Genomic DNA, 22,943 nt, shown 5'->3' on the forward strand with positions numbered 1-22,943 from the left:
CTCAATCTACACCACCGTGTTGGGGGGGGGGGGGTCTTAGCTCCTATATGACGCACATCTAGTAAAAAGAGAACAATACGTTTTAGAAGGCCCTTGTACAAATCCTATGTCTGTCCCTGCCCAGTGCTGTTTTACCCTTCTTTAACAATTAGGCCCCATTCAAATGGGGCAATTTTGGATTCCTGCAGCAGGAATCCCAAACCTTGCTTTTAGATGCGGCCCCTGTAACCCATTTAAGTTAATCACCAGGAAACAGTGGCTGCATCTGTAAGCGGCACTCCGCATGTAAACGTTTGTGATATGATTACATGCAGTTTGGACTATATCACTGTCTCTGGGCGCATCTATCATGGCGATTACATGTGGACTACTGATTAGAGATGCGGCTTCTGTCATCCGGTCTTTAACTTGAACATAGGACAGGGGTTGCATGTTAAAGGGGCATTTTGGATTCCTGCCTCAGGAGTGTGAATGTAGCCTTATACTTCCTTTCTACCCTTCAAGAAACAGGTCTGTTTTTGCTCGTTTTAAACACATAATACATTAATAGAATATGTTTTGTCAGGGATTAATCTCTGAACCATCAGATAAATCATATATCTTATATTGCTATATTATAGAGTGGAAGAAATACAATGGGAATCTTTTGGGGAGAATCTGTCCTGCATTAATGAGGAGGAGCCTGGCAACAAAGAAAAAGCACTGGAGCATTATAAACGACCCAAAGGTAAGAAGAGGGAGAAATCATTTCATGTACCCACATCACATTGTTATAATACTATGTTATATACCACCCTGATCATACAGATGATAACCATCAAAAATCTAGAGATTGGAGAGTGCTGGCAGGGCTGCCATCAGGGGGGTACGGCCAGTACTGGTGCAGGGGCCCAGGCGGCTAGGGGGGCCCAGGCTCCAAGCAAGCATTTTTGTTATAGATTATTATGGACAGATGAATTAATTAGGTATTAGGTTCCGGGCCCCCCTGTGCTATTGGTACCTTCCTGATTACGTTCAGGGGCGGAGCTTTTATTCCTGGGCAGAAGCACCGAAGACCAAGGCTGGAGACTTTGCACGGACTGGTAAGTTTAAGTAGTATTAAACGCTCACACTTTTTTCACAAATGAACCCAAATCAAACAAATATACATTGCCCAGTAAAGTGTTTCTTTAAGTTTTTGCCCAAGTAATTACAGTCATCAGGTTTCTGAACAACTGGCTCCAACTCTCTTGGCTCCACTTCCCTAAACTTCCTGTCCTGTACAAGATCACAAGGGACAGAAAAGTCTCCAGCAGTTATCCATTTACTAGCTTGTAGAAGGGACAAAGGAGGAGCGGGGGTAGGAAGTCAGGGAGTGTCTTGTCTTACTGTGCCTGTGTGTTTGTGGAGACACAACTTACTAGCTCACACATGGGTGGCTTCATAGGACCCTTTAAGGAAACTGAGCCACCATAAAACAGGATATCAGGGCCAGTGCTCAGGGACCAGATGATTTTGCAGTAAACCAAAATCTTTAAACATTAAGGAGGAGCAGCATCCATTGTAAGTGATTTAATCAGCAATTCAAATTTTAAACATTTTGACTTAAATATCACTTCAAGTGGCCATGTAATGCTTAGTGAGCACTGGGAAAAGCTGACGTTAGTAATAACTCACTGATTCAAACTTAAGAATGCAGCTGATACTTTCTGATTTGATTGGTGACTGTAGAGTAGGTGCAATTCACAAATCTAAAAAACTCACACATCCACAAATCTAAAATTCACACATCCTTATATTCAAAAAAGTCACAATTATTTTTTCAGTCCAAAAATATTTGAAAATTAACCCCACATGTCTAAAAAAAGATATTTATCCTGGCGTAAAGCTTCCTGAAATGAGCCTTATGCCTTAAGAAATTCAGTTCTTGCTTGAAGCATTTCAAATGAGTTTGATAAACTGGGCTGAATACACTGAACAATAAGGACCTAGTAAACATGTGTTGCCACCTTGCCCTAAATGGGGTGTCTCCTTAAATTTATTCTGCTGGACTGTATCCAGTCTATGCTCATTTGATTGTCTGTGCTCATTTGGTTTCTCTTAAAGGAGAACTATGTGGTAAGTGTTTTTCCCCATAGTTCTCCTTCGGGTAACGGGAGGACACAAACTAGCGTCCTCCCGTTACTCTAAGCTCAGTATACCGCGAGCTACAGCTCGCGGTATACTGAGACGCCGCAGCCGGATCCCGACTTAGAGGCCGGGATCCGCCCAGCTGCATGAGTGACAGCTGACTCTGCCTATCTAGAGGCAGAGCCAGCTGTACCCGCCCCCTCCCCCGTCCGTTCCGCCAGTCAGCGATGGCAGATCGGAGCGGGGAGAGGGGAATCCAGCCCCTCCCCCTGTCACGGCAGAGAGCCGTGACAGGATCGAAAGGTGAGGGAACCCGGTATCTGTTCGCTCACCTCCCGATCTACTGAGCCGACCTGTGACAGTCTCATTGTCACAGGTCGGCTAGAACTATGAGGTGAGTGGAAATCACTCATCTCATAGTTCTCCTTTAAGCATTCTGTTATTGTTTGCATCTGCCTGCTGCTGGATGTAACTTCCACTAAAGCATCCAATAGTGTTTTGTTATGAATATATGTGTCTCCCCAGCCAATCACTAGGATGTTCTGTGGCCAGTGGTACATGCTAGGGGAGGATACAGATATTCAGGACTGACCTTGTAAGAGGGTGTGTGAAGTGTGTGCTGTCTGACCAGGCCTGCAGCCGGCAGGTGGTCAGGTATGGACCCTGTCTGAGTCTGAATCTGTTCCTGGGGTGGAGAATCAAGGAGGAACTTCATCTGCTGGAGGTGCCTGAGTAGCCAGGATAGGCTTGGACCTCAGAGAGAAGTCTGGTGCCTCTCCTATGGAATTCTATGCTAGATCTACTCACCAGCAAAAGTTCTATAGTACACAATGTTGCTACAATCAATTTAAAGAACCTCTGCACTGTGAAGCTGGGAAGTGGTCAGTGAGTGTGGAATCTGTACTGTCCTGGATGTCTGTGATCCTTTGTCCTCTCTCCTATTTTTGTCGCTTATAGAATAAAATATTAGAAAACCCTTAAAGTGACTGTTGCCCAATGATACTTTGACATTCCACAAACCAGCCAAGGACTCATCCTTGGCTGGTGAAATGTTAGCCCACCCTGCCTCTGAAGTCCCCCATATGCTTCTAGAGGTTTGGGGGGCACTATACATGTAAATGCCATTTACTGGGTCCTTCACTAAAAAGTTGCATTCCAATTTAATGTAATGGCTAATATAAATAGCCAAGGGCCAGTGTTGATGGGCTTTTGTACACATCAGAACGGCTTCTTTCCCCATACGAGTCTAAGGTATTGCAAAAGCATTTAGAAACAGTTCAAATGTGGTCAGAAGGAGGTCAATTGCGGGACAAATAGACATGTCAATGAATTTTGAATGATCTCAGAAGTGTTTTAACCAGATGGTGAAAGAGATGAAAATGGAGAAAGAGAGAAAAAGGAACTTGCATAGCAAAAGGTGTCAGGAAGTATACCCTGCTGCCCTCATACTGATCCTGTAAGGTAGTATGTGTGTCCTGTGGATGTAGTGCATTACAGTGACCTCAGAGTAAGGTAAACCAAATGAAATATCTGATTTAAGCACAGATCTATATTCTGTAAAGCATTAGTAAAGAAAGAGAAAAAGTTGGGTTTTTTTAGGCACCAACAAAATACTATATCATCAGCACCCCATAAGAACAGCCCTTGACTTGCTAATTCCATTCCATCCTCCTCACCCTGGGAATACGTGCCCCCCTGGTCCACTTGTATGTGCACTTGTTGATTTCACACTGAGGGGACCACCTCCATCTCCTGATGAAGTGCCCTGCAGCCCGAAACGTAGAGCATTGCGAGTACTGCATTACCATTAAGCATTGCAAGTACTGCATTACCACCCACCAATTTGGTTCCACTAGAGGTTTTTTCACTACCATAAAATGGATTATTTCTCCTTATGAATTGTATCTCTTTATATATTGTATTATTTATCAATCATGCCTTTAGATTTTTGATCATGTAATCTAGCCTCTAATTTGGAACTTAGGGGGTGTTAGGAGGTTCTCTCTAAGTTGTGTGTCCTTTTTACATTCCAATGCATTAACTGATGCTTTTAACTTTTTGTATGGATTCAATTAAACTATATTTTTTATATATAAACTCTCGCTTGGAGTTTATTGGACTTGTCATTTGGTGCCTAAAAAACCCCAACTTTTTCTCTTTCTTTGCTATTGTTACCTAACCAGGGGTTGGCACCTAGCTATTCAGGATCTGCGCACCATAACCATTTTTTGTTCTTCTGTAAAGCATTAATAGCTTTATTGTTTCTATTATTGCCTAGAAATGCACCTTCATTTTTAATTTTAACAGTCATAGAATGTATACTTCTTAGAGATACAACAAGGGCAGTGGGTATGAAGAATGTTATTACTAACAGCATATAATTATAAAACCTTGATTCACTTTAATCAATTAGTTTAGCATTTATAAATGTAACACCTAATTTTATTACTTTACAGGATGGAGTCAGTGGGTTTCCCGAGCTCAAGAAAAAGCAAAAGAAGAGGAGCTAGAGCCTTTAAAGTCCGTGTCCACAAGCCCATCAAATGATGAAAAAGTCTGAGACAAGAGGCCAAAGCCTAAGGATAGCCACGACTCCTCACTCACACTTCTGTTTATCAAATAGACATCTCATTCATACCGCAATATTTCTTCATTGAATTAAATGTGAACATTAAAATGATGCTGAAGAGCAATAAGGCTACAAAGGTTGTGGTAATAATTCATTGGTTTCTGTCAATGACTGACACAGACATTTTTCTTTTGGCCACATTTACATAGCACAAGAGATAACTAGCACATAGTGTTACCTTAATCCACGATGCCGTGGTTCTTCTCTTAGTCTGCGCTAGTTGTAATAACCGCTTTGCCCAAACCACTCTACACACCGGTCTCTGACCGACCTTGTGGCCACCCTTCTTGCTGACTTCATCATGCCTGCACAGTAATCAGTGCAGGACCAGCTGCCCTTTTTTAGTGCCTGCAGTTTCACTACAAAGCCAGAGACCCTTCTTCCCTTTGAATTAATAGATCTCAGCATAACTACTTACCTTTGCAATATTTACAATCGCCCTCTTATATAGCTTGACTTACTGTAGATTTCATTGACTAAGCTTTTTTAAAAAAAATTGATTTGCCATAACATGTGTTATTTTCTACAATAGGAGCCAATAAGATCTGATAATAACTGTCACATGACTGAAAAAAAAAATAATTTTAACCAGTTGCCGTCCGCCCGTAGAAAAAAAAACGGACGGACGGCTGACTCGCATCAGCGGCTTGCCGTCTCCAGACGGCATTTTTTTCCTCCTCGCCCCCCCTAGCGCGCGCACAGGCAGGAAAGACCCGCTCGTTTTTACAGCCGTTAACGGCGGTTTCTCATACAACCGATCAGCGGCTCTATAGCCACCAAAAGAGCGAACGTCGCAGTGAGAGCAATCATTTTAGGGCCATCAATCACTGATAACACTAAACTGATGAGCGGTAAAAGCTTTTAAAGCATTGCCTATGGCCAATTTTTGGGTAATGTCGTTTTCTTTTGGGTAATGTCGTTTTTATATTTTACCAAAAAATTGGGTAATAATAAATGTTTTAGAATTTAATATTAGGGGAAACAGTTTTTTTTTTACATTTTCTGTAATTTTTCCTTAATATATTAAAAAACAAAAACCCCAGTGGTGAATAAATACCACCAAAAGAAAGCTCTATCTGTCCCCATAAAAGGGTATACAATTCATTTCAGTACAGCGTTGCATGACAGAATAAATGTCAGTCAAAGTACCGCAGCGCTGAATACTGAAAAATGGCCTGGATGGGAAGGGGGTTTAACACCCCAGACTTCAAGTGGTTAACAAATAACACTTGTATTATAGCTTAGTGAACTGAGCTCTTTGTATGACTCTCAAATGTTAGAGGTGACTTTCAGTTTAATAGAATCTACCTTCATCCGCTTTCAGACTTCATGCCTGTGAAGGTTCTTATTCATCCAGGTCATGGTATATCTGTAAAAAATTAATTCAAGCACCTGGACTTGCTGTATTTTTCTTGAAGACGTTTCGATGGTCATCTGAGTAGCTTTCTCAGTTCAGAATGAATTGGAATTCTGAATTAAGAAAGCTAGGATATGGATGTTACAGATTTATGGCAAATAAATGATGGTTGTCAGCTTAACAAATATTTTATTGGATTTAGGACTTGGCTGATGAAAAATGTTGAGAAGGCTTTAAAATGACATATCTCTCTCTATCATTAACTTCATATTTTATATGATGCAACATACGTCGGTTAACTATCTGGCTGATTATTATGGTTTCTGTTGATCTATGAATGCTACATTGTCTTATTGCCATTAAATGGGATCCCCACACATGCATGTTTTATTTTTTTATATAACTATATGAGTGTTATATGTAATCTGTGGTTTGTGTGTTGATGGTGGATAATAAATATATCCACCTTATCTCTTTATATGCACTGCTGCACTAGATATAAATCAAGTCTGCCTTTATAACTGTTCTGTTTATATATTATTTTTGTATGGAATCATGCATTTCTACCAGTCTGTATTGTACATGATATATTCATAATAAACATTGATGGCAAACCACTGACAGGTTTATTTGATGTAACATACAGTACATTACATCAGCTCAAGATTGGTAATTTCTATTAAAACTATGCTTTAATATGATTAAAGTAACCCTGTTAGGAGAGAAATATGGGTGCAGTCTTTCTTGACTTCTTCTAACCATTCTAATTGCCTGACTGAAATTGTGATGCTCTGGCTGCAACCCTTTATACGTTTCTGACCCACAAGTATTCAGATTCTACTTCTTTTACTGTGTGTCCATTACAGGTCTATGATTCCAAAAGTAGTGGAGCCAGAGATGGCCAAACAACTATTAATTTTAGGAATACAGCAAGGACAATACCAGATATCTCTCACAGCCATATTCCTTGACAAGGGATCTATAGTCATTTAGATGCACAAAGCATTAATGTATATTAATGTTTTAGCAACATCTATTTTACAGAATTTAAAGTGCAGCTTACCAGTCCTTGCATAATATCTTTTTTTAAGCCTTTTCACCTGGTGATTGTGCAAATAATACAGTGCTTGTCTTAGGATGAGAACACTTAAGTAGGGTATAGACAGGGTTGGATTCCCCACAAGGCCACGGCCTTGGGGCGGCAGGGAGTAGAGGGACGGCACAGCCTACACTGGCCCCAGTGGAATTACTATTGCCTGACGCCTCGGACATGCAGTTCCAGGCACCGCGCAGGGCAAAATATACAGCAGGGAAGCCGCCACTCCTTTTGCACAAGTGGTCTTGGCAATGCTGTAATAAGCCTGCAGGTCTGTCCTCCCCCGCCACCTCCCACCATGGTCCGTCCCATACACCGGCTGTCTCTCTCCCAGCTGGCCGCCTCCCTCCTCACTATGGTTTTCAGTGTCCCCCACTCTACTGGGAGATCCGGGACCGCGGCAAAGTAGTTCAAGATGGAGAGTGGGGAGCAGAGCAGAGAACGTCCGTCCTTTGCTTTGCTCCATGTGAACATTAACTAACTCGCAGCCTTCCCATTTCAGCACAGTGCTGTGCTCAAACTCCTGTATTGGAGGTGACAGGTCCAATATAGCAATAAAGTTAAGTGGGGAAAAAAATGCTAAAAAGTAAAAAATATTAAAATAAATAAAAATTAAAAAAATAAGTAAAAAATAATAATTAAAATAAAAAAATAATAAAAGTGCTAAAAAATTATAAATAAGAAAATGATTAAAAAAGTAAAAGATAATAAGTAAATACATTTTTTAAAAGTAAAAAATTATAAAAATAAAAAAGTGATAAAAAAGTAAAAAAAAGATTAAGGAAAAATAAAAACATATGTAAAATCGAACCCTGCCACCCCGCCATCTGGTTGCCATTCTCCATTGGTGGGTATTTAGCAGGGAGGGGGCGCATTGAGGAACCTGGCTTGGGGCAGCATGGAGAGTAAATCCGGCCATGGGTATACACTGGTAGATTTTTGCATGAACGTTCGTACGGAAAATCTCGTTGTAACATTCAATACTGGCATCAGAAACTTGACGATTATTGCTCGAAATGTCTTTTAATTTAATGTTTTTATTTAACATTCTATTTTGAAATGAATGGAGTTTCCAAACAAAAGCCACATTCACTTTTAGAAACTCATTCAATCGAGAAAAATTCTCCAACGTGCTCCTGCAAACATTTTCGGTAACATTGTCATTTTCGTCTGTCAAATGCACCATACTAATTGATAGATGTTTGAACGAACATTCCCAAAATGACTTATTTCGTACAAAATTCTAACCGTTACTTTACTGAATGTTCTGTATCAAGATAGGACAATGGAACTCCACAATCACCACGGACAATCTTCATCAGATAGATGAACTCACCAAATACTTTTTCATCTATAAAGATCTTTATTGAATGCAGCAGGGTAGTAGCAGACAATAGGATGTAGCAGATGATTGTAAAGACAGTATTTGCAGGTAAAAAACAGGTAATGCCTTCCTTCTCCATGACAGCATGTGGCCACCCAGACATGTGGCCATGTGAACATGTGGCCAGCAATATGGCAAAATGAGAAGAAGAAGGAAGTACATCACACAAGGGGAGGGAATACAGAAAAGGAGGTGCACTAAATAAAATGATGTCAAGATGGCAGTATATGAACTAACTATACTACACATAATATATGATCGCATACTGAACATTAACCATATGAATACCCAATTCAATACAATACTAACCATGACTATGCATTCTATTACATTTTCATACAAAAGCTGTGCCAGCACACTGGTCATGCACATTACTTGGAGAGGGGTGTTGACGGTGCACATTACGAGGGTGGGGAGATAGGGGGTGGTGAAGGCGCACATTACTGGGAGGTGCACAGTACCACTGTCAGACGTCCCACCCAGTTCACTGGTGTCACTAGTTGCCAGGACCTGGGCGGGATGCCCACAGGGTGGCCACGTGACCCAATGAGATGGCACCTTAATCGACTCCCTTAGGGTTTCTCAATATAGGTACAGCTCTGCGCTGTGGTTCCACCCACCGTCTCCTACATTCTGTAATGATGTACTGTAGGAGCTGTCAGGAGAACCCTCAGGGAAATTCCCATCATAAGCAATTGTCACCAGAACAGGTGTCCTCATTGGATGGGTTACCCTTACTTCTTGTCAACTCCAAAATGTTGGATTTCCCATCAAGGCAGGACAAAAAAAGGTGTGAATCTCTCCAATGGGGACACAGCAATAAAAACATGGCAAAAGGTCTAACCGACCCACTTTATCCAAAACTAATAAAAACGTTTTGCATCATCATACACTTGTATGTATAATATTGTATACTAATATGAAATTTTTAGTGCGATGGCAAATATTCAACATCAGATATTTTATTAGAGTCAAATATTCTAAACTGGTGAATGCTCAAGGATGGTGAAAAAACAAAAAGAAAAGACATCAGCATTTATCTTATTTAGCCTTTGCAATATGCCTGCAAAAATAACCCTCCATATAACAGGTGTATAATATATATAGACAGTTATATAGACAGTTAAGTTGCAGTTTTTGGAAACCTCAGAGCTCCGGAGTGGTCTGCCGTATACAGAGGAAGGAAACAGAGCACATAATATGAAAAATAGTGAAGATAGCATAGATATACAGAACATTGACATTGTCTCACTACAGTCCTTATCTTCCAAATCACAAACACCCGGATAAAATCCTCTATCAGTGTGCTGCCTCAATAGTTGTATTTACAGCCACAGTTATTATTCACGTTAGTGTGATATTATAATTTATATAGTTTATTTCCTTAAACTATCCTCTCATAGACATTGTATGGGTAATTCACGTACTGCCATCTAGTGGTATTTTTTGGTATTGCACATGTTTTTCTGTGTTCCCTTCCCTCACATCTATAATGCATTTCCCCTCCACCCTTCTTCTTCAGAGTAGCATTTCCTGTGCCATGGCTGCATCTAACAGGGCCACATGTAATCTGCATGTAACAGGGACACATGTAATCTGCATTGCATGCTTCGAACAGTATCATCTTTTGACCCCTTAAATACCGCAATTCATTAATCTGCTGTATCCTGTTGTCTGCTGTAAACTGATGTACAGAATAAAGCACCTTTGTGGATGGAAAAGGTATTTGGTGAATTCAGCTATCTGATGAGGATTGTCCGCAGTGATTATATCTGCTTATACAGGCCAGGCATAGAGGTCTCAGCAAGGGATAAATCGTTAAAACAACAATTGGAGTCAGAATAATCAGTGTCTGTGCATCTGATGATTAGTATAGGTTTAGAAATGTGTCTGAGGAGGTGAGGGTTTCACTTTTAGTTTGCTGTAGTTATGTATTTAAATTCTGAGGACAGTGCATGTCTTACTATTTCCACAATAGCATCATCAGCGATCAGACTTTGCAATAATATGTGAACTATCACTGCTTACTTTTGAAGATGCAGGCTCCAGGGTTGTCATCTTTATTATTCTTTCACTACTTGGTGTCAATAAACCTGATTTGTGCATTATGAACATGCTTGCCCCAGCTAACTGGTGTCACTTACCTGGAACTAGCATGTGCATATCAGGTTTCCTGACAGTTATCTAGCTATGTGCTTGTCCTAGGTCAGTGTCTTGCTAAGTAGAATGTGGTTGGCAGCTCCAAAGGTCACAACCTCAAAAGTGGAGCAGCGAAGGCAGCACCTACACTATATTGCCAAAAGTATTGTGACGCCTACCTTTACACGCACTTGAACTTTAATGGCATCCCAGTCTTAGTCCGTAGGGTTCAATATGGAGTTAGCCCACTCTTTGTAGCTATAACAGCTTCAGCTCTTCTGGGAAGCATGTCTATAAGGTTTAGGAGTATGTCTATGGGAATGTTTGACCATTCTTCAAGAAGCGCATTTGTGAGGCCAGTTACTGATGATGGGCGAGAAGGTCTGGCTCGTATTCTCCGCTCTAATTCATCACAAAAGTGTTCTATCGGGTTGAGGTCAGGACTCTGTGTGGGCCAGTAAAGTTCCTCCACCCCAACTCACTCATCCATGTCTTTATGGACCTTGCTTTGTGCACTGGTGCACAGTCATGTTGGAACAGGAAGGAGCCATCCCCAAACTGTTCCCACAAAATTGGGAGTTGGGAGCATGAAATTGTACAAAATGTCCTGGTATGCTGATGCCTTAAAGGAGAACTATGAGTTGAGTGCTTTTCACTCACCTCATAGTTCTAGCCGACCTGTGACAATGAGATTGTCACAGGTCGGCTCAGTAGATCGGATCCCAGCACAATTGTCGGTATCCGCTTCAGCTGCGGCGTCTCAGTATACCGCGAGCAGCAGCTCACGGTATACTGCGGCGTCTCAGTATACCGTGAGCCGTAGCGGTGCCTAGGGTGACGGGAGGATGCTAGTTTGTGTCCTCCCGTTACCCTAAGGAGAACTATGGGGAAAAGACTTAACCCCATAGTTCTCCTTTAAGAGTTCCCTTCCCTGGAACTAAGGGGCCAAACCCAGCCCCTGAAAAACAACCCCACACCATAATCCACCAAACTTTACACTTGGCACAAGTACCGTTCTCCTGGCAACCGCCAAACACGTGTGCAAGTGGCAGCGGGGGTCAAGGGCCCATTCGAGGTGGCTTCAGAGAGGCCCGGGGGGCAATTGCCACCCTGCCCCCCGGCCCAGACCGCCCCTGTCAGTAAGAAAGACTTAAGAGAAGAACAAGTCAAAAGATCCTGTGATTGGATTAACTCAAGAGGCCCTAAAGAATGGGCAAAGAGAGCTTTTGATGACAGGTTTTCCCAAGGAGGCTAAGCTAATTCACAAAGAGTGGGATAGGCTACAGCTGCGTGGCAGGGTGGTCTACCGAAGAGGGCCCTCAGACAATGCAGAAGAGTGCCTGCAACTGTTTTTACCTGAGAAGTTCAGAGGAAATGTAATGAAATCTTTACATAATGATCATGGTCATGTAGGAGTTAACAGGATGCTGAAGCTGGTCAGAGATAGATTTTACTGGCCTTATATGAGGACCAAGGTGGAGAGATACTGTCACTCCTGCCTGAGGTGTATTCAAAGAAAGACCTTACCCTCCAGAACAGTTTCCATCTGGATAATGGGACATAGTTACATTTTCTGGGCGCAGCAGCATGCGTCCCGGAGGGTGTATACGGAGAATCTTTCTCTAAACCCAGATAGGTTTCTTGTCTCCTAGGCAGGTCAGCGAGGTATGAGGTGCGGTGATTTGATTACCTGTTTAGTTCAGATGTATGATAAATGGCCTGCTCCTGATATATTGATTATACACCTGGGAGGTAACGATATTGGAAAGTGTAACACTGCTGAGTTGCTTTTTCGCATGAAGAGGGATATCTCTTATTTGAAGCTGTATTCCCCTCACACTTTTATAATTTTTTCCGAAATAGTTCCTCAGTTGCTGTGGTTACTTTCCCCTGCGTTTTGGCGCTAGGAAAAAATTAGTAGGAGCATCAACAGGTCTATGGAAAAGTTCCTGCCTTTTGTGGGTGGCTTTTCTTATAGACATCTCGAAGGTGGTATTCACGGTATTTACCGAAATGGTGCTGTTCATCTTTCTGATGTTGGTCTTGACATCTTCAATCTTGGATTGCAGAACTGTTTAGAAATGGCCGTGGTGGGGGTGCCAGGCTTTAGTTAAAGCCTGGCTTGTGGGGACATTTTAACCCTTTCGCTGCCATCGACTTAAGGCATACGGCGGAACAAAAGTGTTCCCGGCTGGCCAGCTCAGTATGCCTTAGTTGAAAACTATTATTATTGGTGTGCTTGGGCCTTTCTAGCCACTCACTAGTTATGTAATTGAAGTTATTTATTTATTTATATATATTTAAAATATTTGAATATATTGAGTAAACCAATAAAAAATGCAGCGGCCATTTCTTGCACACAGACCGTTGTCTCACCTTCTCACCTTGCTCCAGCTGACATCCGAAGGAGCTCACCCTCACCCACCCTATATACGCTTCAAGACATTTCTGTCGCGGCATTGTTTATGTGGTCCGTCACCTCCCTAAGGGGGACATTTTAAAAGATGTTGAAAACTGTTTATTATTATTAGTGTGCTTGGGCCTTTCTAGCCAAGCAGTAGTTATGTAATTGAAGTTATGCTATTTATTTATATATATATTTAAAATATTTTAAGTAAACCTATAAAAAATGCAGAGGCCATTTCTTGCCACTTGGAGAGTGTTTGTTTTATTTTAGTAATATAAAAGGTTTGCATGGTTTGAATGTCGCTTGCTTTTCCACACTGTACAAAGCTGGCTGGTGGTCCATTTTAGTTAAAATAATGTTATCATTATTTATTACAGGAATTTATATAGCACCAACAATTTACGCAGCACTTTACATAGTTGCACATTCAAAGCAGTCCTGCCCTCACGGAACTTCCAATCTAAGGTCTCTATCTCACATACATACACATAGGCCCTATGTAGAAAGGATCCAATTAACCTTCCACCATTTCTTTGGAATGCTGGAGGAAACTGGAGTACTTGGAGGAAACCCACACAGATACAGGGAGAACTGCAGATAGTGTCCTGACCGGGATTTGAACCAGGGACCCCCAGTGCTGTTAGGCAGAAGTGCTAACCACAATGCCACTGTGATGATTATTGCAAAGCAGCGTTGAAAGGCAGAATGAATTTCTCCAGCCAGACTGTGTACCATCATATCTACAAGAAAGCTGCCACATTTGTTGATGATTCAGTACGATTTCTAATTGGGAATTGTGCCTGCGTGCCGGTGCGCTCAAAATGCTGCATGCCTTGCTTTGTGCCTTGTGATTCCGTGCGGGCGATCGCATTGTTGGAGGGCGTTGCTACGGTGCCATTCACTTCAATGGCCAGCCACGCCCCCTCCGGACCCACGAAATACTGAGCCGGCCGCAATGCGATGCAGTGCCTTCTGGCTGAAACGTGGCCGGAACGCACTGCATATGGTGTGAACAGGCCCTAAAAGCTTTCTTTAGTATTGGTGTAGTAAATGGTAAACTCCATGTAAATAAATTCACACGCCTGCCATCTGCTGTTCCCTTTGCAGCTGGTTCACAGGTAATGTGTAAGCAAACAATGACTTCTAATACAGTACAAACACTGTCTCTGTGCTTCCGTTGTTGGCTGATGTGGATTGCTTCTCTACCCGGATCCTTACAGAATCACCACTATAGAAGAAACCAACAATGTCTCAATCGGATGCTGAAAACTCAGATTCTCCGAGGAGGAGGTTCGAACTAGAGGTCCACGACAAGGACACAAAAGATGCCTTCAGTAAGGGAGACCCAGATGCAAAAAGAGATAAGCCACCCATGGATTCACACATGCAGGGTGAAAGTAACAATTTCTCTCCTGATATCGGTATCAACTATGATTTCCTTCCATCGCTGCCAGGCTCCAAACTCAAGTAAGTGCTTGTTCTATGTAGGAACACATTGCAGAGAGCTAGGATGAGCAGTAACTCATAGCCACAAATCAGCTTTCCTGTGTTCATTGTATTCAAATTAATGAAAGATGATAGACAGCTGTAGGTTATTGCACTCTGCTCAGGCCTACGTCTAGGAAAAGGTAAAAAAGTATAGCTGCTCAAGCTTCACCCACAGCAGAATGTTCAGGGATTGCTGGTGCTCAGCAAGGCTCCCATTCACCTCCAGCCACAGACACAAAGAAGTCTTCAAATATGTCTATGACACATATATAGGACAGGTTCCGAAAAGTGACACTAATCTCAGGAGTTATAGCTTAAAAATCCATTCAAGTACCCAGGGCCGGTGCAAGGATTTTTTTCTACACAGGTGAAGGTGCATTTTTGCGCCCCCTTCCCGGTGGGCCTATGCAGTCTTACACCAGCATCAGCACACATTAAGTTCATCTTTCTGACCATGTTTCATATTACAACCATATTTAGGGCCATGAAACATGCAATCTGGCCATGAAACATGCAATCTGGCCATGAAGCATGGCCAGATTGTAAGCACTGTCCCTGTTACTGCATGTCCGTATCTCAGTACTGGCATGGATGGAAGTAGGGATGCACAGATACTGAGTATCGATCAAGCACTTGCCATTACCAATTACCAGGTCTTGAAAAATCCGCTTGTCCTCTCATCTGAGACGAGAGGACGCAGGAGCCTGACGAGTAACTTCCCGGCCAGCCGTTGTAATTAAACGGCCGGCCGAGAGCTTTACATTCAACTGACAGGGCGTATCTCGAGACGACCGATCGCTTGTATTAGCAGCATCTTTCACTGCCGTTGCCGGTCCCGAGATCCGCTGTGCCCAGTGCGGCCAGCAACGGCAGTGAAAGATCTCCCTCTGATCTCCTCTCCAGTCCTCGAATGCAGGAAGTGATGTATATTACATCACTTCCGCATTCTGCTGTTACTCTCCAGCTTCAGAAGCTGGGGAGAAGCTGGTGAAGCAGCTCTCTGCTTCATCAGCTTCTCTGGGGGTCCCTAGGTGACATTAGGGGTCTTGGAGACCCCTGATGTCTCCATGAAGAGGACCTGTCATGTAAATTGGCTATCACATAGGGGGATTCTTATCCCCCTATGTGATAGCAATAAAGTTAAGTGGAAAAAAAAGTGTAATAAAAAAAATTAAAGAAGCATAAAGAAATACACAACATTTTTTAAAAAGTCACCCGCCCCCCACATACACACGCAAACATGTGTCGGGTGCGACCATGTGCGAAAACGACGATTGCGCCTATTGTGCCGCACATGTTACATATCGCCGTGAACGTCCTAGTGAGAGTAATAATTCTTGGGCCATTAATCACTGATATCACTAAACTGATTAGCAATACAGCGTTTAAAGCGCCGCCTATGGGCAATTTTCAGTGTGGTAGTTTTTTGTGTTTTGCAGGCGTGCACAATTTTAAGGCTTGACATATTTGGTGTCTTTTACCTGCCGTGACCCCCATCTTTTATATTTTACCAAAAATATGGGTAAGAATACAATCTTTATAACATAACATAGGGAAAACATTTTTTTTTTTTAAGACTATAGTCCGGTCATGTTGACTGGTGAAAGTTTTGACTGACTGATGAGACACGCAAAACATTTTTACCAATACTTTTTACTGTCATGTGACAGTTTTCCTAAAGCAATACAGATGAATGATTTTAGGACAATGGTGGAGCACCAGAGCCCAGTCACAGCTGCAAATGCTGCACCCCTGGTAGTTCAAAACACAAAAAGGTCCCCAGCACACCTGCAAGCTAGCCTGCAACAAAACAAATTACCCTGTCAACAGTAAAAAACAAAGGTTTTAGTTGCACAAACCTTTGGCCAAAAATATGTAGAAGCCACACCACCCCGTCAAGGCACCTCTATAAAGTGTGGTCCTAACTCTATTTATATGAGCCTCCAAGAGTGAGCACATTAATGCAGTCGATAAATTAAATGCAGGTGTACCTGGAGGTTACCTACTCCTCCTCAAAAGGTGCAGGGACGCACTGGAGGCCCAGCAACCAAAAATGCACGCTGGTAGTTCTGCCACTCTGACTCCAAGCTGTATAGGGACTACAAATCCCAGTAATACATAATATAGCAATGCAGAATACCACCAGCTATAGAGGACTACAAATCCCAGCAAAACTTTATACAGAAATGCAGTATAATTCCATCAGCTATAGAGGACTACAAATTCCAGCAATACATTATACAGCAATGCAGAATAATATAAAGCTAGATACTCTGTGTTGCTGGTCTGATGTCTACAGCAGAGTGTCTCGGGAGGGCTGTGTGCAGTCTCAGGGGGGCTGCACGTGGTCTCAGGGGGGCTGCATGCGGTCTCGGGAGGGCTGCGCACGGTCTCGGGAGGGCTGTGCACGGTCTTGGGAGGACTGCGCACGGTCTCGGGAGGGCTGCACAGTCTCAGGAGGGCTGCACACGGTCTCAGGAGGGCTGCATACGGTCTCAGGAGGGCTGCACATGGCCTTGGGAGGACAGCGCGTGGTCTCGGGAGGGTTGTGCGGTGGTGTGTTGCAATATTGAAAAAATAGTGTATGCAATGCCAAGTTAGTAGAACGCAGGGTTCTGCATTAATACACATCGCAGTGTGGGTAATTACACTGCATGCGGGATAAATTCAGCATTTGTGTGGGCATTAAGCTAAGGAAATGGTGTTTCATAGTGTTTAAACCTTTTATATTAAATGTATGTGTATTTTATTTAGTAGTATAGTTGTATAAACACGATGTATAAATGCTATGTAGCACTGTAGAGCAGCATACTGACATACAAACACACACTCACTCGCTCACTCACTCTCTCTTTCTACAGCCCCCCCACACACACACACACAAACACGGAAACATGAGAAGAAATACTCTGACACTACACAAACAACATCTCACATCCATAGAACGAGCGGGAGGACTTACTGGGAGCTTCTTCACACACTGCTCATGAGAGGCATCACAGCTAGCAGACCAGCCTCAGCTACTTCACAGTCATCGCAGCACAGAAAAGGGGGTGGGGTGGACATCACACCGGCCGAAGAAACATACCACTGTACTTTTTTACCTCAGCCTGCTTGTCTGCAGGGATAGTGGCACCGTTTGTCCGACCCCACACCGGCGCCCTCAAGTGGCTGTTTGACCCGCTTGTTCACTTACGCCGGGCCTGCAAGTACCTTAACTATTAGCAAAAATGTATCTTATTTGTGTATCACTCGACTGTAGATCCTCAAACCATCTCTGAATTGGTGCTGGCACTGTCCTTCCTTCTGGAGGAGGGCTACTTTTGCTCCCCATGGTCCCTGTGTGTGTTGTAACGCAGCCACCACTCCAAGGTCGCTCCCGTGATGGACTACAATTTCAATACAAATGAGTGAACTAACAGTGAGATTGTAGTCCATCACTGGAGCGAGCTTGGAGTAGTGGCTACGTTACAACACACACAGGGACCGACCATGGGGAACAAAAGTAGCCACCCTCCAGAAGGAAGGACAGTGTCAGCACCAATTCCGAGATGATTTCAGGCATCCCAACTCTCCCGGATCCTCCGGGAGTCTCCCGCTATTAGATCACGGCTCCCGGACGCCCGGGAAAAAAACACTTTCTCCCGGAAAGGTTTACTTTGCTCGATTGAGCAGAGTAAACCTTTCCCTGCTCTGTTTTTGGGTTTTTTTCCCGACATTGGAGCTGCCGGCCGCCATCAGTCAGAAAGAAAAAAAAACTAGCATAGGAATGCATAGCTAGATTCCTATTGGCTATTTCACTTTGCAATAGCCAATAGCAAACTAGCTATTGCACCCGCCCACTGCTGCTGTCAATCAGCAGAGGGGGACCTGAAGTTCTCTATCAGGTCCTTTCACTGCAATCTCAATACAAATTAGTAAACTAAACATGAGATTGTAGTTCATCACAGGAGTTATCTTGGAGTGGTGACTACTTAACAACACACACAGGGACCATGGGGAAACAAAAGTAGCCACCCTCCAGAAGGAAGGAAGGACAGTGTCCGCACTAATTCAGAGATGATTTGAGGATCTACAGACGAGTGATATACATGTAAGATACATTTTTGTTAATAGTTAAGGTACTTGAATGTATTTTTAAGATATAACTCCTGAGTTTAGTGTCAATTTAAGATGTTTTGCAGCTTATCCAAGCTGTTTCATCAGTTCTAATGATTGTCAGAATTAAACATACCCCAACATTTATGTCCACACAGGTAACTCAGTGCAGAGGATATGTTATAATCTGTACACACCCAATGTATTACATGCCTATGACATTTCCTGTATATTATATCTGCAAAAAGAGTCGTGAGCTGAACTTCGAGGTAAGCAAATATTTTCTAAATACAAGAGGCATGTGCATTTGTACCTGACTCTTGGTGTGCTTTGTGTATCTCTTAGATCTGTGCAGTAATACAGCATGAAACCTTGCCTTTGTGCAGGAGCTTCCTGTAATAAAGACCAGTCACTGCTGCTCTCTTTCCTTGTGAAGGGTGGTTGGTCTTCTATCCACCCGCTATTATAGTTTTCGTCACGCAGTCTGTAGTGGGTGGGTGTGTTGGGTCCCCCAACAGCTCTGCTCTCTGCACATGCTATGTGGAGCATAATGATGATGTCACTTCTGCTTTAAAAACCTAGAAACTGGTTTTGCAAAGGCATGTGGTGCACAGAAAGTGGATTTATACCCTTTTGGCTATTGAGGAATATATTTAAATGATTTTTTTTGTGCTCAGAGTTCAGTTTTAAATAAGCTTGGCTACTGATACATGTGTCTTACTGACATATGTAGGGAGTCAGTCAATTTCCTTCAGTCTGTTATTTTAGGTGCACTTCAAGGAATGATGTATCCCTTATCTGGATTCAATGCAGAGGTCTGTGATCTTTATAGCTACGTCAAATATGACAGTCGAGAATCTTATACCCACTTTGCCACTGTCTTGACCTCAAGATCTAAGAGTAGTTGCTAACTTGGACATCTCATTTGCCATTTATGTACTTCAGGATTAAAACCTTTTTTCAATACATTTTTCATTATCTTTCCCAAATAAAAAAAAATCTGCAAGTTGTTTGGAAATACAACAGCCTATGCGGATATATACTGATTTGTATTACTGACATTAAGAGATGTAATATTGTCTTTTGAGCACTAGATGGCACTGTGGTGCAAAGCTAGTCAATGCTAGTTTTTTTTATATGCATGCTTTTGTCGATGATATTTATGTTTCCTGTTGATGCTGTATGTATGTATGTATGTATGTATGCAACGTTCTTCTAAGCAAGTAAGACTTAATTCAGCATTCCTCAAGATCTCAGTACTTCATATAAATACATAACCAACAGGTTATGGACCCAGGCAGAACACTGAAAGCCAACACGTGCTGCATCCAAGCTGCTGAAAGATGGTGAGCAGTTCAGATATGTAGTTTGCAATTGCAAAGCTCAACAATTGCAACTACCAGCTATGGAAGTTCAAGCTTGAAATGCTGCTAAGCAAAGATGACTTGTGGCAAGTACTGAGTACAGACAGACCCAGTAATGGACCCAGGGAGCAATGGGACAAGAAGAACAGGCAATCAAAAGCAATTATAAGTCTGCTAGTGGAAGACGACCAGCTTATCCACATAAGAAAAGAAAATACAGCTAAAGGTATGTGGACAGCATTACAGAAACTGCATGAGCATTCAAACTTAAACAGCAAACTATATCTGCTATGCAAACTACATAAGATGAGGCTAGAAAGGCCAGGTGTGAACATGTGGATACCATGCTGCAAATCATAGAACAACTATGTGCAATTGGAGAGGAAATTAAAGATAACCACGTGGTGGCATTACTGCTATGCAGCCTTCCAGAGTCATACAATGCTCTTATTAACAGTCTAGAAACCAGACCTGAGCAGGCACTAACACTAAAATACACCAAAGGAAAATGAATTCATAAATATAACAGAAGGAAATAAAATATACACAACAAAGAAAACAAGAAAGCACTTAAAGGTGCATGAGAGTTCAAAGCAAAACAAAGAAAGCAGAGCGTGTTTTTGCTGCAAGTTCTTTTTCAGGTGCTGGTCGCCTTAAAAAGAACTCTTCAATCTGGAAAGCTGAGCAGGGAAAGCGAGAGACACCCACAAGAGAAACAGCTAAGGCAGTCACAAAGGAAACTGCAGAAACATCATGGAGTGCTACCTTTAAAGTGACTCAGAACAATATACCACGCGGATGGTGTATTGACTCAGACACAACAAATCACATGACCAGTGATGAGACCTTCTTTACAGACCTTCTTTACAGCAGAGGATAACGTTTTACCAGCAAATGGGAAAAGTAGTATTGCAGGAGGTGAAGGTCAAGGATTCTTGAACTGCATTACACCATCAGGGGACAAGCAGAGTATCCGTATGAAAAATTTACTGTATGTTCCAGACCTAGAAGGAAGCCTTCTATCAGTGAAAACCCTTGCTAACAACGGTCTCACAGTTCAATTCAGAGGTGATAAATTTACAATCCGAAATAATAAGCAAATCTTTGCAAAAGGAAAATTGGATGAATACCTGTACAGACGCATCACCACAGACAACCAAGTCAAGACAGCCACTCATAATCCACACAACAAATGTATCCATCTATGACACAGATGACTAGGGCACCAAAACCCAGAAGCCACAACAGACATTATAAAGAGAGGCTTATCAAAAGATATAACCGTACTGCCCTGCCAAATGCTCATAACAGGCAAATGCTGTATGGAAGCAAAAGCTACACATATCCCACTTCCACAGCTCACTCAAAGAAAAACCACCCACCCCATGGAGCTCATACACAGTGTTTGCGGATCAATTAAAACTCCTGCATCAGACGGGAACAGATATCTACTGACGTTCATTGATGATTATTCCAAGTACACAACAACATTATTTTATATGTTAATATTAATAATTATGTTAATGTTATTTACATAATTATTACATAATTTAATATCTGGGGATGTGGCTGCCATTAGCTTTCAGCATCTAAATAATATAGTAATGGGATAATCATAAATCCCATGACTGCGAAATGTCAGTGATATTACATTTCTATAAAATGATTATGATCTATCGATCTTTCTATCTATCTATCTATCTATCTATCTATCTATCTATCTATCTATCTGCCTGTCTATCTATCTATCTTTGTTAATTATTTTTTTAAAGATCTCCCATTTGATTTTAAAATAAAAAAGCAGAACTTACTGCAAAACTTACCTCCTATGTGGCAGTGTCTCCCACTGTAATTCCCTTCTGCACAGTGTCATTCAACCTAGAAGACTGTGGACATCTTATAAGTGCAGGGTGTCATGGTCCCTTCCCCATGACAGGAGTAGGTGAGTGGTAGGAGTAGGTCATGACTGACGTGAAGACAAACCTGCAAGAGGCAAGTATAAAAAAAAATAAAGAAAACTATACATATGAGAGGAGTCCAGGATGGGAGGGATGCTGCTCCTCCATAGATGTAGTACAGTACAGTACTGGGAGCTGTTACCTTAGAACAGGAAGTGCTACTGGCAGGATCACCATGTAAAAAATAATGAAAAAAAGACATATAAAAACTAATACAGCAACCACATCTAAGTACTGGTAAGCTGCAATATTACAATTTTGTTCTGGGGTTTAAATACTCTACAGTAACTCCATGCTCTTTGATTCAAAGGCCCCCTGACATTGATCGAAAAGATGTTTACATAAGAGACAGAATCTTTGAAGCTGTTGTCAACCATGACACCGAGGACCTTGCTGGATTGAAAAACTATTTGCGCATAATCCCGAAACATCTTACTAGCATGGAATATAAAGGTAAGTGTTCTCACAGTTTTCCTGACTATTTACAGATCAATTGGAATGCCAGTACAAGACCAGCAGACATTTCTGGAATGCAGCCCTTGGGATTTGCCTTGGTTTCAGCAGTTGTCAGACAGGGTTCGGATATGGGAAACCAGACTAAGGTTTAACTAGAGGTTATAGGATACAGAGAGAGAATAGGTAGTCAACAGAGACATGCATGCTAACCACTAACAAGAAAGAAAAAAAAAGCGAGCTGACAGAAGCAGCCGAGCACACGGACAGGCGCCGTGCTGCCCGGACCCCCCAATCCTTGCGGCAGCCGCACCGGCTGCACTGCCGGTAGGTCCGCCCGCCTCTGTATGCAGTCTTTTAGTAGCATGCATGAGCTATACTCAATGTATTGGTCACTGTAGTCGATTGTAGTCACCAGTACAGTAAGCTATGTAAAATCCACATTTTTACAGTTGTCACCA

At 42.2% G+C, this 22,943-nt stretch overlaps 2 protein-coding genes across 2 annotated transcripts in view; both read left to right on the forward strand.

Annotated features, from left to right (window-relative positions):
• The window catches only part of LOC108787939 (transient receptor potential cation channel subfamily V member 1-like), a 64,624-nt gene extending 59,914 nt beyond the window's left edge, over nt 1-4,710 (forward strand). Inside the window, exon 16 of the mRNA XM_018557638.1 lies at nt 4,566-4,710. Coding sequence (XP_018413140.1) covers nt 4,566-4,669 — 104 coding nt within the window. The 3' untranslated portion in view covers nt 4,670-4,710. The remainder of the gene's footprint in view (nt 1-4,565) is intronic.
• Nucleotides 4,711-14,361: 9,651 nt separating this feature from the next.
• The window catches only part of LOC108787929 (transient receptor potential cation channel subfamily V member 1-like), a 47,044-nt gene continuing 38,462 nt past the window's right edge, over nt 14,362-22,943 (forward strand). The window contains exons 1-2 of the mRNA XM_018557628.1: nt 14,362-14,588; nt 22,340-22,482. Of these exons, the coding sequence (XP_018413130.1) occupies nt 14,368-14,588; nt 22,340-22,482 (364 nt within the window). The 5' untranslated portion in view covers nt 14,362-14,367. The remainder of the gene's footprint in view (nt 14,589-22,339; nt 22,483-22,943) is intronic.

The sequence above is a fragment of the Nanorana parkeri genome, unplaced genomic scaffold (genome assembly GCF_000935625.1).
Source record: "Nanorana parkeri isolate BGI_ZX_2015 unplaced genomic scaffold, ASM93562v1 scaffold293, whole genome shotgun sequence".
NCBI classification, from domain to species: Eukaryota; Metazoa; Chordata; class Amphibia; order Anura; family Dicroglossidae; genus Nanorana; species Nanorana parkeri.